General features: G+C 39.7%; 1 protein-coding gene across 1 annotated transcript in view; it reads right to left on the bottom strand.

The window, feature by feature from the left end:
- Positions 1-15,594, bottom strand: part of EPB41L4A (erythrocyte membrane protein band 4.1 like 4A) — a gene marked incomplete at both ends in the record, with an annotated part of 124,650 nt that extends 109,056 nt beyond the window's left edge. Inside the window, one exon of the mRNA XM_080638643.1 lies at positions 15,496-15,594. Within this exon, the coding sequence (XP_080494769.1) occupies positions 15,496-15,594 (99 nt within the window). The remainder of the gene's footprint in view (positions 1-15,495) is intronic.
- Positions 15,595-15,824: the final 230 nt, after the last annotated feature.

Raw genomic sequence — 15,824 nt, 5'->3', positions numbered from 1 at the left:
TATCATTGTTGCTCTACAGAAGCAATCCTACCCACTGAAAAATGATGACTTTAAGGGGGGGGGGGGGGAATTAATCAAAAATCCTAACACTTGCTTTAATTCTGAGCTTCTCACAGAAATATGCAGGCTTAATGGTTTTAGAAGTCAGCAGGGTTCATGCTTTTGAGTTCATGACAACAGAACGTTTAAATTATTTGAAATTAAAGCAAGAAAGAAATTCCAAGACTTTTCATTGACAAAAACACCAATGTGAAATCCACTGCAAGACTCAGACTGTAGCATTGCATATTTGAAGCCTTCCAGAGAAATCAGAGACCCTTGAAGATACTGATGTAAGCTGAACTACTACTACCACAACCTGCACAGGCTCCTAGCCAACAGCAAATGAAAGGTAATGCAACTAAATCCTCTTACTGCAACCCATACTAGACTTAATTACTAAATAATTGCTATTCATGCATGCTGATAGCTAACACAGCTAACACTTACCAGCTTGATCATTTGCCCAAACCTTTACATAGAAACTTGTAAGAATCAGCAGAGCCCACAAATACTGCATGCAAGTGAAAGACTTAGATTTTGTAGTCCCAGAACTTGATTTTAGTAGGGTAACACACCTATCTGAACCACAGAACATTCAGCTCTATATCACTACATAAATGACTCTGTGACAGTCAAACCTTTTAAACTGCAGTCTTAATATGCACCTATGTGAAGAATTACAGTATTGTTTAGGGGCAAACATTTGTGGAAGCAGCAGCTGTTCCTTAAAACTGTTAAATCCACCTTTAATTATCTGGGATTGTTTGCTTATTAAAAATACAAACTGAACAGCATAAAATATTTCAATGTTTCTGGCACTGAGTAAGAAAATGCCAACTCATAATGCTAAGATGCTGCTTCCCAGTTTCAGCTCATGGGTCTAACTCTCATACACCAGGCATTATAAAGGCAACTCAGTATAGCTGATACTGTTAAATTGGTGTTTACTCTGTAACTGGTACTTCAGGACTTGAGACGGTTTTTGGGAATTACCCAAGTGCCAAGCACAATCTGTAGAAAAGACTTTTGAAAGAGTCTTTTTTAATCATCAGAATACTTTTGAAAACAAGTATCAAGCCTGTATCCTTTCAGCACAATTCCAATCCTGCCTACAATTACATGATACAATCACCATTGACATCGACAGGATCTTCCTCACCAAGATCAGATTCTGCCAATTTCTCCTTTTTCATATGCAGCATTTTTTTTCTGGTTTGACTTGAATTTTGTTTGCTTTGATACATTATTGCTTAGAAGACATTTGAGTTAATCAAACAAAGGATAGTTTGAGGGTTTTTCTCTTGTAGCAGGATGTGTGTGACCTGACTACTTGTCAGGTGTGTAACTCATCAAGTCAGTGTGTAACCACTGACTTGACTTACCTTGGCCTGATCAACTGTCACTGGAACTTATAACTGCCAGTTGAAGCAGGACCCCAAAACTAGAACAAACCTTTGTTCAAGATAAAAAAATCCTTTCAAGCAGATCCAGCTTCCTATCTATGTGAAGCAGATGGGGGGGGGGGCAGATCACAAAAATCATCTAGTCCACCAGGGTTCAAACAAGTCTGTTATTTCACGTATGTTTTTCTGCTCTAATCCTTAGCATAGACAGATATATATACCTGAAAGTTAAAGCACCTCGAACATATATATATATATATATATATGTTTCAATATACATGTTTCCAACATTGTCCAGAGAAGTTGTGGCTGCCCCATTCCTGGCAGTGTTCAAGGCCAGGCTGGGTGGGGCTTTAAACAACCTGGTCTAGTGGAAGGTGTCCCTACCCACAGCAGGCAGCTGGAACTGGATGATCTTTAAGGTCTTTTCAAACCCAAAGCAGTCTAGCAGCCTTCCAGTATCTGAAGGGGGCCTACAAGGATGCTGGGGATGGACTATTCATCAGGGACTGTAGTGAGAGGACAAGGGGTAAAGGGTTCAAACTTAAACAGGGGAAGTTTAGATTGGATATAAGGAAGAAATTCTTTACTGTTAGGGTGGTGAGGCACTGGAATGGGTTGCCCAGGGAGGTTGTGAGTGCTCCATCCTTGGCGGTGTTCAAGGCCAGGTTGAATGAGGCCTTGGGTGACATGGTTTAGTGTGGGGTGTCCCTGCCCATGGCAAGGGAGTTGGAACTAGATGATCTTAAGGTCCTTTCCAACCCCAGCTATTCTATGATTCTATGAACACTTCTTTTTCCCAGAAGTGAGTAGCTGTCCTGGATTCAGCAGTAGCAGTCATTTTTCTCCTTCTTAGTAGCTGGTGCAGTGCTGTGTTTTTGACTTTCAGCCTGGGAACAGTGCTGATAACACCGATGTTTTCAGTTCTTGCTAAGTAAATGACTGCTACAGCTGAACCCAGGACAGTAGCCTATACAACACAAGCACTAAAATAACATGTAGACAAATAGATTACAGGGGGGTTGTATTTTTTTTCCGCATGAAAGCACATCCAGTTAGTCAGAAAGACAATTTCTGCATGCAGAGAAAATCCTGAGGTTGGGGGTCTGATGAGCTGTCAGGGCTGATGGACTGATTAAACACATTTCATAGACTGTGGGTTCTGTGTTTTTATAAGGTCAGTACTTACTGTGAGATTACCTGCTAGCCTTTGGCAGATGAGCTGCCTTTGCAGCTTTTTGTCAGAGATGCTTAAAATCTCCAGGCTTGCCTAGAAACCTCCTTCAGTTTACACTGCTCCTGGAACTACAGTGTACCTTTCTCCCAGCCTATTTCAGGCAAAGGCAGTCGAGCTGCTAATGCTAACCTACTATCATTCTCACTGAAGAAAAGGTTAAGCTAGGGAAGCACAAAATTATTTCTATCGCCACAAACTGCTTCCATGCTGGTTTACCTTCACAATTTTTTTTTTTTTTTTTTTTATGAAACAGGACACCCTTACTCAAAATCATGACAGCCATGCAATAACTGGATACACATCACTCCAGAGCTACCCATAATATGCACTTACAATTTGGGGCAGATACATGGTGCAATTTTCTCACAGCAGAATTCTGCAAACTTATACCACCAGAGAAACAACCCCAGACTTAATCAGCTATGCAGCTATTTCAGTATTTGAGGCAATACTTCCTGGACTGACAGCTTGGCCTCTTTTCTCCTCCATCCCACCCGGCATTCCTCCCACACTTCTGGATCCACTCACTGGTATACTGCTGCAGCCCTGAGCTGAGATCTCTCTGGGGCAGAGGCAGCTTCTCCTAGGCTGTTAGCAGAGTCGTTTGGTGTTTCATGGGTGTGCTCAAGTGCTACTACAACTAACAAATGTATGGCTCTACAAAAGCTTCAGCCCAAACTTTATGCAAGAGGAAACAGCTGTACAGTTGAAAATAACCTAAAGTCTACCACGTATCATGGATGCTGGAGCATAAACTAAGAGAGTCAAAGGCATTGTTTAATTAAATGTTCAGTTCCTTCTTCCAGATTGAAAATGAGCAGTGCTCCTGACAGAGCGCAAGGCTTCCTTTGTGTGCACTTAAAACAATCACTACTGCAATTTCCTTTAAATCATTCTTCTGTTTCCCCCCAATTCAGACTTCAAGAGCTAAGAAGAATCATGCTTTTCCCTGCATTATGATTTTTTTTTTCCTTTTTGCAAGCTTGTGGTGAATAGAAAAAAGGCTGCATCAGGCCGGTCAGATTTCCTGTTCCCCCGTAACTGTTCCTGACCAATTCAAAATCAAGCACATTTCTATGCACAGTCAACTTATTAGCAAATACCTGATTCTTAAGCGTGCTGTACCCTACATTAGCTTCTGTAATTTACTCCCTGAGTACAGTTTTTCTCACTTAATTTTTTGTACACTCAGAAATCAATGTTCAAAATTCAATTACACTACTTTTCTACAGTTAAAGTGATTTTCCTTATCTCATATTCCTTCTGTATGCAGGAAAAGGAATATGAGTCAAAGCAAGCTTGAGAAACTAGGTAATAAGCAGCAGCCTGATAGATGTTCTTCTTACAGATAATAATACTAAGTCTATCTGCTCTACATGGTAAGTTCTGTATAGGAAAAAAAGCATATTAAGATAAAGAACCTTAATCCACTGCAGGCAAAGGCAGAAGAAACTTTGTGCAATTTCAAAGAGTTCCTTCAATCCACTGACAGAAAGCATGTAAAAATCTAGCTGTTTTGAATCATCATCAAGACAAGACACATGGTAGGTCTAAACAATACTGAAGAGAATTCAGCTTACCTCTTTAATTTTGGAGTTTCTTTTGGTACATTATTTGCTAATGAAAATTTCTAGATTCATCTTCTTGGAGAGAGAGTTCTAAAAGCACACTACATGTATGTCACATGCAGCAACAGAAGTATTTCTGTATACTCATACAGAAATATGAGTATGTATGAGGTATACATTCTGTATATTCATATATTTCTGTATACACTCATGGACAAAGAGTAAAATTAAAATTTAAAAAAAATCAAGAAAATTGAAAATGTCATGGGCTTAGATACATTACAGTCTAAGCAACAAGCCAAAAAAAAAAAAAAAATCTGTAATAAAAAGCTGGGCTCAATTCATTTTCAGTGAACTCAATGCAGGTGGTTTAATGCCCTCCCAGTCAAACGTTCCCGTCAATAAAGTATGCCAAGCCAGAAACACTTTTCCTGCAGGACTTCTGCCTTCTTCTGGAGTTTCTGAATGCTACAGTAAAAATTTTGAGCTCTTACACAAATGCGAACAAGACAAATCACTGCAAAAAAAGATTCACAGCAAAAGAAAAAAGTACTGAGAAACTTCTTTGCTTCTGAGGTTTTATATATTCCTCTCTCCAAAAATCTTAATTCCACCAAGACTCCTCCAATTTCCATACAGACACACACACACAACATAAGAAAATAAACCTATTATTTTTCTGACCTCTATGCTGACTTTTGTTCAGCTGTTCAAAAAGCTGAAGATATCTAAACAAACATGGTTGTCATTGCAGCTTGTTTTTAAACGAAGACTTCAGGGAACAGTTCACGAAACCTGCTTTTACAACCAATTTTTTTCAGGAAAGTAGGAAAAAACAGATCTAAGATCATGGAATAAAGATTCAGTCACAAAAGCAACAAACACAGCTTTCATGCTTTCACCTGAGAGACTCGAGACCTGAATGCTGATGAAAAGCCAAGTATGACTAAGAAAAAGTTTAACTTTTATTTAAAAGGTAGAAAATTTATGCATTTCTTTTATTTGAACAACATCTAACATCTTTTTACAATATCTAACACATTTTCTTTTCAGTTTCATCATTAACTAATTGAGCCTGCTAGCAGAAAAATTGGATCCAATTTGGCTCCTCTTTAAGTTGATGCCAAAGCACACCAAAACACCTGTCGTCTGCACTGGAACTAAAACTGGGTCCATAATTTTAAGTATTCCCAAATCAGAGAAAGGCTCCGGTAACTCACTATTGCTTTCACAAGAAAAACAAAAGTTACCAAATGGCTGCCTTAGAAAGAAAATTGGCTTTTGCAGGAGTAGCCCAGGGTCACTGGAGGTACAGCTGAAGGACTCAGAAGGCCAACATAATGTTCTTAATAGTAAATCTCATTCATATCAATTTGAAGCACTGGGAGAGCAGAGAATACCCCACATTTTTGTAGAACACAGTTTGTAGAGGTGTTTTTAAGGCACTATAGTTTGCCAAGCTTTAACACAGAAGAACAAGACTACTCAAAATAATCCAGAATAAATGTGGAACCTTTGAAGGACACCAAAAGCTTTTGTGTGGGGTATTCCAATATTTTGCATGGGGTATTCCAATCAAGTATGACTGGAATTGCAGGCTTTAGAACCTGAAATGTTCCAGGTGAAGAAGTTAGTGTTCAGCCAACTTAACTGTTACATACAAAAAGAAAAGGAATATAGGCAGATGATTGGGAACATTTAGGTCCTGCTGAGGGACTTTGAGAGAAAAACAGAATGGGGTAAGAGTATGGCTGAAGAATTTGACATCACTTCAGAACTGAGGCAAAATATCTGATCTTTTGAACTTAAGGGCTTCGTTTCATCCTGAAAATATTATTAAAAAATAACCTTTAAGCCCATTCCCTCCCCCCCTAACTCAAGCAGCCAATGCAAATTAAAGCTGAAAAGCTGAGGGCAAGTCAGGACATTCACACACCACTTCAAAAGATTCCACTGCAACATCTTGTGGCTTTTTTCCCTTCTTTCACAGAGGAAACAGTGATAGGAGAAAAGTTTTTTCAAGTGTAACCATGCTGTCAATTTGCATCATTTTGTTTATTTGCCCAGGGCCTTATTCTCCTGACAACCATTGCTGAACTAAAGCTACCTCTCTCCAATGACCCCTTCTAAAGTCTCCCAGTTTCTGAATCTCTTCTGAAGGCAGATCTAGACAGAGCTCTCAGGATCATTTGCTGCATGGTCTCCAATATAAACATCTTGGTTTCACTCACCCAAGCCAGCCTTCATCTTTACCCAAAAACACATGCATCTTCAAAGCACCCCAATAAATATCACCTGCCCCTTACAGTCATGCTATGACAATCAGAATTATGATTGTCTGAGACTCAGCTTTCTTTTATTTTGGTTTACTGAAGAAAAAAACCAACCATACAGACAAAAGATTATCTGCCAGCATCACGCAGACTTCAAAGAACCCTCAAAGAGGAGGTCTGGGTGGCATGCAACACAGCATAGATGTGGCCAACTGCACCACTCAGTCCAGGATGCAACAGGCTCTCTGCACTCCCCCATATTGTCTTTCCAGGGAGTAAAGACACAGCCACTGAAAACTACAGGAAATAAGAATCGGACAGTTCCTCAGCATGAATAAAACCTGAAAAAGCTTTCCATTCCATTTGCTCAACTGCCTTTTGTTCTGCAAACGTTAAAGCATGTGCTTACCTACATCAGTAGCCATGACAAATTTTATCACTAATTACATAGGGAAACTGCCAAATACTTTTCATGCAATTAAGATGTAAAAGATCTTTTCCATTACTAAAAGGCATTCTGTCTCACATAGCCAAAGAATTTATCCCTCAGTCCATTCAGTACTCATTTTCCTGAGAACTCAGGGAAGATAGTGAAGTGCTGAGCCACATGTTACCAAACTGGCTCACCCAACCACATACAGATTATACACACATACCCAAACCTGCAAGAACTACAGGAAGACAAAGTGTTTTCTTGTGTGGCTTACAAAGGATCATTTGTAACCCTGCAAAGACTAAAGGTAAATACTGACAAATAAGTAAGTTCATGAACCATAACAAATATAGCCCACTTCTTCCACATGACTAACAATCCATTACTATAATGGCTTTCTTACGTATTTTAAATGCATATGGAAGGAACAGCTGGATTTCATAGAATGTAAAGGATCCTCCTTATTAAATATAAGTAATACAAATACCTGATAGGAGAGAGGTTTGCCAATTGTATGCACTTCATTATTTCACAGCAAGACAGAATAAAAAAAATCACCAAGGGTGATGACAAACAAGGATGTGTTTAAAAGGAATCCTCACAGACTACTGAGACTTCTAACAACAAAGCATTAACATAACACCCCTGGTACTACAGGTTAATGATGGATTAAGCTCACTAGACTTCCATGAAGAATGATGAAAAAGTCCCTGCATGGCTATTTTAAATTTATGGTCACAAAACAAGCAATACAGCCTTCTATCAGAGACAAAAAAGCACATTTTCCGCTTGGCAAAACAGGCAGGTACCCCCCTTCATGCTGCAGCAAAACTAAAGGATTAGAGCTCTCATTTTCTACTGTTTCTATTGGTTTTCCACTTCTAAATAACAGCATGGCTTGACCCCAAGCATGTCCCTTTGACCTTACTGCCTACAGTGTTCAACCATCTCCAACACAGGATGTAAAGTTAAAAAAGGGAACAAAAGCGCAATCAGTACTGAAATTACAATCTTCATTATAAAGTATGAAACTGAATTGGTATATAGCAAGCACAAGATCTGATCAAAAAGGGAGTATCTAAAATGTGTACTAAAATTGCGGTCTGCAAAATTCTACCCAGGTATTGATACATGATTATTCACTTGCAAAGATCTCATTTTTGAGTAAAATGCAACTAATTCAACTACTCTATCATTACAAAAATAAGAAAAACAAGATTAACTAAAAAAAAACCCAAAAACAAAAACAAAAACCACTGACAAGAATGGAAAAGGAGAATGCCTTTTTCTACCAAAAATATGGATATTAGTAATGATGCAACACGACCAATACATAACTTCTCATTTGCTCATACATGTTCAGCACCACCTTGGCAACAAATTTTACAGTATGAGGTGACAAAACCTACAGCTTTTAATGAAATTCTCTTTCTGAAGGACCTTTCAAATTATTCAGTCTCTTCTAGAGTTCACTGCATATCATGTGGTAATTTTTAGCAGTTTTCTTTCTTGAGAGGAAGGGTTCCACTTCTGCAGTTGAATTTTGGTTTAGAACTTCAATAAACTAAAATGAATAAAGTATCAAGAAATGGTATGTAACTGTACTAAATACACTAGTATAATAAATGCCCAATCCAAGTTACAGAAATCCGAAGGCATTTAATGAAAAGCCCGGCCCACACAGCTTACATTTGCCCTAGTTATATTAAGAAATGATTGCTCATTGCAACCAGCAAAAGAGTTCCCTCTGACAATATTATTGCTTAAACCTCAGACTGGCTAAGAGGTAACTTCATTTAAAAATTGATCAATTTCCTTCTTGCTGTCGTTCTGGTTTCATTAATTTTGTTAAGTGCACCTAGGGAAAATGAAGTGTCTCAGCGTTCATTTATTCTATGGTTATTCCCTGGGGTATTTAAAATTGTTGGTCTCATCTGTAAAGATACTGCTGAGATTAGTAATCTATTTCAAATATGTGACAGTAATTTTGAGAAGTCGCTAACAGCAAGGTTTGTGAGCCCTTTTTTTTTTTTCTTTCCTTCTTTTTCAATTAGAACAATGGTCCACATGCACCATCTTGTACTTAGTCTGCAATCCAGTGACTACTTTATGCCCATAATAGAAATATAAGAAAGAACAGCATCTTCCTAATAGGAAAGTGTTATGCAGTATCATTCATTTACATTTTTGTTTAAAAGGTTTTTTTATTGCTTTTGCTACAAACAGTTCTTAGATGTACTGCATCTATGACATTAAAGAAGAAAACATGCTCTTACTTACACTTAAAGTTTGACCATATTTTCTAGTCTTCCTGCTGCTGTTCAAAATATGTACACTTTTTATAAATACTGTTCTCAATATTAAAAAAAAAGCAGCTGTATTTCTTTTATTCTTTTTTATTATTCTTTTATTATTCTTTTCAAAACAATACTCTGACTATCTAGAAGAATCTGCCCTGAATGTATCTATAAACAATACCGAACAGGGCAAAGGAAAGAATATGATTTCATATGCTTGAGCCTTTGTATTACAGTTTAGTAATGCCTGTAGATGATAAGCAAATAACCATAGATGGAAAGCAACTGCAATTTACCATTAAAAAGATTTTTAGGATTTCTGAAATAATGTACCTGCATGATTAAGAAAATTTCTCACCAGAAGATGCTTTTCTTTTTAAAAAATGTAGAAGTATAAAACAGCAGAAATCCCTATCACAAAGAATACATTCCATATTCACACAGCAAATGACTACTAATTTGACTTTTAATGCCCAGTCTCAATTAGAATAATTAACACAACGTAAGATCTTTGTATTCATAGCGCTCTATTTCCTGCTGACATGTGCATTCATTAAACATTTCACCAGGGAAAAAGATAGGGGCCTACTGTTCCCATATTAACTGCTTGGAGTCCCTAGAGCTGAAATAACTTGATCCAAAAGTGCATCTCACATTTTCTGTATATACTAAGTTTTGAAGGCATGACGCCTGGAACATTTTGAACTACTTATATCATAAACAAACAAACAAAAAAAAAAAATCAAACCCACAAAAAAATAAAACAAAAACACAAACTTCACTGGGAAGTGAAAAAAAGAATAATAACGCCAGAATGATCCCCAGAAAATGTTACAAAAATGGTATGTTTACCTATTTCTATATATTTTACTAAATCATAGTCAATTATTCCATAACTTTCTTAACAACATGTATCACATTCTGATGAACCCACTCATGTCTTTTATATATTAAGTCATTTAACACAGTCCCTAACCTCAGACACTATTTCACTTATTTTCCTGGGGAGGGGGGTTTGATTATTTTATTAAGTCATGTTGATATGTTGAAGCCTGCTTTTAGACTGTTGTATCTCATTTTGTTAAACTCTCAGTATATCATCATCATCACAAAAAATCTGTCTGCTTATTTCCCAGATGCAAACTATACACTTGCTTTGGAGACTGAGTATTTTATTCAAAAATTCAGCTGTAAGTGTACCTTACAAACCATGAAATGCCACATCTAAATAGCCTGGTATATCATAGAACTACCAATTAATGCCTTAAAATGCCAAATAAGTGTTATGGTGGCCAGAGTATCACGATTAGAAGGTACTACCTAATAAAATGTTAAAAAACACAGTGCAAACAGTCTTCCAGGAAGACTTATTGTATCTATCCTATTCATCACTTCTCTTATAACGAAACCTTGTGGTTGGCCCATCATGCATGTCAAATTAAACAGGACTCGGCATAAAACATAGTGCTCAGAGAGAAATTTCAAGGAATACTTCAAAAGTGCAATGATCAGATGCCTTAAGACTAATTAGTGAACTTGTTCACTGGAGAAGTAGCTAATATATTGTAGCCAATATTTTTTCCAACCAAAAAGGCAGAAACATGAAATAGAGATGTTTGACAATATTTTTAACTTCTTCAGGAAAAAAAAAAACAAGCATTTGCCTTAAATAATGTTTCCAAGATGAGTAAAAGGCCTATTGTTACATACACATTATAGGATGACCATTCTTTCTGAAACAACAAAGCACAAATGGGCTTCATAGCAGCATTTTCTAAGGGCCCACAGAGGTTTCCTTGACCTTCAGTAACAAGTTTGTGAAACAAGGCACACCAATTTCCTGCAAGAACAATTACTCCAATCCTTAAGAGACTCAAAATATGCAATGCCCACAACTCACCAGTCAGCAATCATGCCAAAACATTAATGACATGTCTTGTGACATCAACAAATGAGCTATGTCTGCTTAGAAGGTAGCACTGTACCATAAAAATCATAGAATCATAGAACAGTTAGGGTTGGAAAGGACCTTAAGATCATCTAGTTCCAACCCCCCTGCGACAGGCAGGGACACCCCACACTAAACCATGTCACCCAAGGCCTCATCCAACCTGGCCTTGAACACCGCCAAGGATGGAGCACTCACAACCTCCCTGGGCAACCCATTCCAGTGCCTCACCACCCTTACAGTAAAGAATTTCCTCCTTATGTCCAATCTAAACTTCCCCTGTTTAAGTTTGAACCCGTTACCCCTTGTCCTGTCACTACAGTCCCTGATGAATAGCCCCTCTCCAGCATCCTTGTAGGCCCCCTTCAGATACTGGAAGGCTGCTATGAGGTCTCCACGCAGCCTTCTCTTCTCCAGGCTGAACAGCCCCAACTTTCTCAGCCTATCTTCATACAGGAGGTTCTCCAGTCCCCTGATCATCCTCGTGGCCCTCCTCTGGACTTGTTCCAACAGCTCCATGTCCTTTTTATGTTGAGGACACCAGAACTGCACACAATACTCTAAGTGAGGTCTCACAAGAGCAGAGTAGAGGGGCAGGCCTAAGTTATGATTTAATCTATGTGAAGATGAGTCAATGAGTCAATAAGCAGTCCTGGAGAAGTGATTATTTTTCAGTTAACAGCTGACTCTTATCATATTTGTAGCTAAAGTCTGTTAAAATCCACTTCTGAATTGGCATCTTGAGCATCCTTTTTAGAGGAAAAGCTGTCCCAGCCTGAGACCATATACCTTGATTAGACAGACTGTACCAGAACCTGTAGAATAGCATCTTAAGCCAAAATTGTTCAGACTAACAACTGTCATTACTTTATTATCTCAAAACATGTACTCTCAAAAATATGTCTCATTGTTAATGTACTGTAGGAAAACATAAAAATTTAGATTATGAAATATTTGATACCCTTTCCTGATTATTCAGTTGTTATGACATACCCTGTAAATCTGGAAGCTGAAGAGCTGGATTCCACATTTGCACACAACTGTGCTCTGACCTTAAACCACAAAGATATAAAGGGAGAACAGCAAGACAGCACTGGTAACAGTAAGAAAACAAAAATGAACTATCAGAGGCAAAAGTTATTGTAAGCAGCTATAAGGAAGAGATCATCACACACACCTCCAGCCCATGGGAGACTGGTCAGCTGCTATTTGCCTAGAGGGCTGAGAACTTCATTCCTGGCTCTTATGTCAACTTGGTGCACAACCTTGGAAAAGTCAGTCGACCTCTTTGCACCTCAGTTTCCCCACCCGAATGAGAGAAAAGCAATTCTTTCCTTTCCCTAATAAGCTCTATGAAATACACAAGGAAGAGACAAATTATCTCTAAATTGCAATAAAAGTCTTAGTCATGTGCCACCTCTGCTCATTGTTTTAATCTAAAGTACAATTTAAAGCCCACTGTAGTAGCAATAATGTGTTAATAAAAACTGTAATTCAAAAATGTCATATTTTGCTGCGTATAGCTGCTGTCCAGCACAGCAAGCCAGAAATAACTACTGTAAAAACTAAGCAATGCAGCTCCAAAACTCTACCTTAGTTCAGAAATAGGTTTTCTACCTCACACCTTTATTCCAGAATCACTGAAGAAATGAAGTTGCCTAGGACTCCTAGAGTCAGAGAGCTCAGTCCTACACACTTCAAAGCAAATAAAACGAAATCCACTAATGCCAACTAAATACACAGATGGTAAATAGCTATTAATTTGTGGGTTTTATTTCTAGTAGACCAGCATCCGTTTACAAAAAATAAGGGAATGAAGCTGCTTGCATAACCACTTAAAATCTCTTCTCTTGCAACAGTCCAAGATTTGTGACACAGTACCAAAACCATAAGTTTCCTTTGTAGCTGTGACACAAACTAAGAGTGAAGACAAAAGAGATCACATCCAGAATCTGAAGTTCTACGGAAATCTTTGTTTTAAAATAAAATACATAAGAACATTTATAATCTACACCTCAGTGCCAAAGCTGAAATTCTATAAAAACAAACATGAGACTCTACATTCATATATGTGTACCTGAAAACAAAAGAATCAAAGCAAAACAGCCATAGTTCAAGGTTAAAGTGCCAAATGACGGAAGATGGCAAAATTTAAGTTCATTTTTACTAAGATATAATCATGTAACTTCAGTGGAAACCTGTAGGATAAAAACAACAGAAATGCTCCCTGAGCAGTTTGAAACGGCATAAGGACTCAGTTGAAAGAGTTAGTTCTGCCCTCTTCCAGCAGTGAAGTGTTTCAGGGCACCAATCTAGCTGAAGACTAACCCAGCAAAAGGAAAACCTGTGGTTAGCCTTCAGCTGGACACAAGCTGCTCTTCACATGCAGCTGCACAAACACTTGTGCAAGTACAAAAGCAAGGGAGAAAGCAGTAGTGGAAGCCACTGACTAGGGGAGAGGTATGCAATTCTCTGTAGGTTTTCAAAGGTTCCTGGAGCTACAGCACTGGGCTGTGGATTCACATTATACAAGTTGAATCTTTAAAAAAAAAAAAAAAAAAAAAAAACCAAACAGCAAAACACCAGGAAAAAAAAAAAAAACAGCAACAGGCTGCTACAAAAGGAGACATTCTCCTTTGCCTTAAGTTCCCTGTAATGCAGTTTCACTGCCTACCCAAAAATGTTAACAAACTGCTACTTTTCTGCCAGGTCCTCACACTGTTCCAACCAGCTCTGTGACTGCTCCATGGTTAGACTCAAGACAGAGAAGGAGCAAGTAGAAGGGATGAAACACTTAGCATCATACCACATTCATATCACATTAAGAATGGCAGGAAACCACACCCTCATCTTAAACTAGACAGCTCCCAACACCGTAAGTCACATGTTCTTAAGAAGTTACATCTTCAGACACTTTCTTTCTCATGGGACATTAATTTTTACTAGACACTACAGAAACCCATCACCTTTCAGGGTTTGGATTCATGAAGCTAATCATAGAACTATCTGTGCAGATTATTCCTTTAACATACTTCCGCGATTGCACATTTCCAGGCAACAAAAGCATATATACATGCATAACACACATACCCACATCATATACAAAGGTACATTTTTCAGAAGTTTCTCAACTTAGTGCCTACGTTGGGTCTTTGAAGTCTAACTTCCAGTGTCAGGATGACTTTTTACTCTTCTGTGTTAAGCGCGGATTTATGAGCCTATTTGCAGGCAGCTGATTCTCAATACATGTAGAGCTGGTAGTGCCACAGATTAAAATTATACTGGTAAAATTAACACTCGCCCTTCCTCCTTTGGGCTTTCCCTTCCTCAGTTTTTTCACCAAACTTTAATCAAACTGAAACATACAGACATACAGATTTTTATTCTTCAAATGTCTTGGGAAAAACAGATCACTCTTTCCAAGAATTAAGTTTAGAAGAACCGTGGGTTGTTGTTGCTTTTTTTTTTTTTTTTTTTCCCCTGAATGAACACTGAAACCATGTTCTTATATTGCTAACAAATTCAAGTCCCAAGCTGTTTGAACAAGGGCTTCCAGTGTCTGAGACATGTCATCAGGCTTAATCAAACAGGAACAATTGAAGGGCCTTTAGAAAAACCTCCCGTTTCTCACATCCTCTGTCAGGGCTCATTTAGCGTTTGGCAGATGAGTACTTTGAAAAGTCTATCCCTACCCGGCGTGCAGCAGCAGCGCAAGACCTTTTCCCACCGAGCAGGCGACAGGGCACAGGGCTACAGAGGAGGCTGGACCTCCACCCCCTCCACTCGGCAGGGCAGCAGAGCTGAGGACCCCGGGACCGGGGAGAGGCACTCGCTCTGCCCCCCAGCCCGGGCAGGCAAGCAGCGTCGGGAGGCAAGGCTCGGCGGGGAGCAGCAACCGGAGGCAGAGGGACTCAACGCGGGTGCGCAACAGGCCGCGTACACAGCCGCCGTTCTGTGCAACAGCCTCCGTTCTCTCTTTTCTCTTTTTACTTTGGTAGCACGTACAGGAAAACACGAGTTTCCCGAGTGCTGAGGAGTGTTCGGCACCTGCTCATTTAAGTGAGTACCTCAAAGCAAAGCTTCCAAAGCCAGCACCGGCACGCGTCTTGCTCGCTCATCCGTCCCATGCGCGACCGGCAACCAAAGTTACAAAATTATTTCTTCGCCTCCCGCAGGACCCCGAAAACCCTTTTTCCTACCGCCGATCCCTTCCCGGATACCGCAAGGCGCGGCGCGGAGCCTGGCCTCGGGGCTCTCCCGGAGTGCACCCCGCAGCCTCGCCGGCTCCCTTTACCTTGATGCCCTGCTGCTGGGTGGTCAGGGTCAGCTTGGACTCATCCAACAGCAAAACTTCGCAGTAAAATTCCTCCGGGACCGCGCAGAAACAGCCCATGCCTGCTGCGATGTTCGGGGACGAAGTGGGGAGGAGGGAAGAGGCCCGAGCTACGGCGGAGGAGGTGGCTGACGCGAAGCCGGGGTTGGGCCGCGCCCGGCTCCGCGCCCCGCCGCAGTGGCTGCAGACCGGCGCTGCTACGGCGAAGCGCCCAGCTCCACGGCGCGGCCTTCCGCCGCCATCCCGCGGAACAGCCTGGACGGGGCTTGCCGGGCACTCCCTCTGGGAAA

The sequence above is a fragment of the Psittacula echo genome (genome assembly GCF_963264785.1).
Source record: "Psittacula echo genome assembly, chromosome: Z".
Lineage (NCBI taxonomy): Eukaryota > Metazoa > Chordata > Aves > Psittaciformes > Psittacidae > Psittacula > Psittacula echo.
Note: the sequence above shows the minus strand (reverse complement) of the source record. Positions and strands in the feature narration are given on the sequence as shown.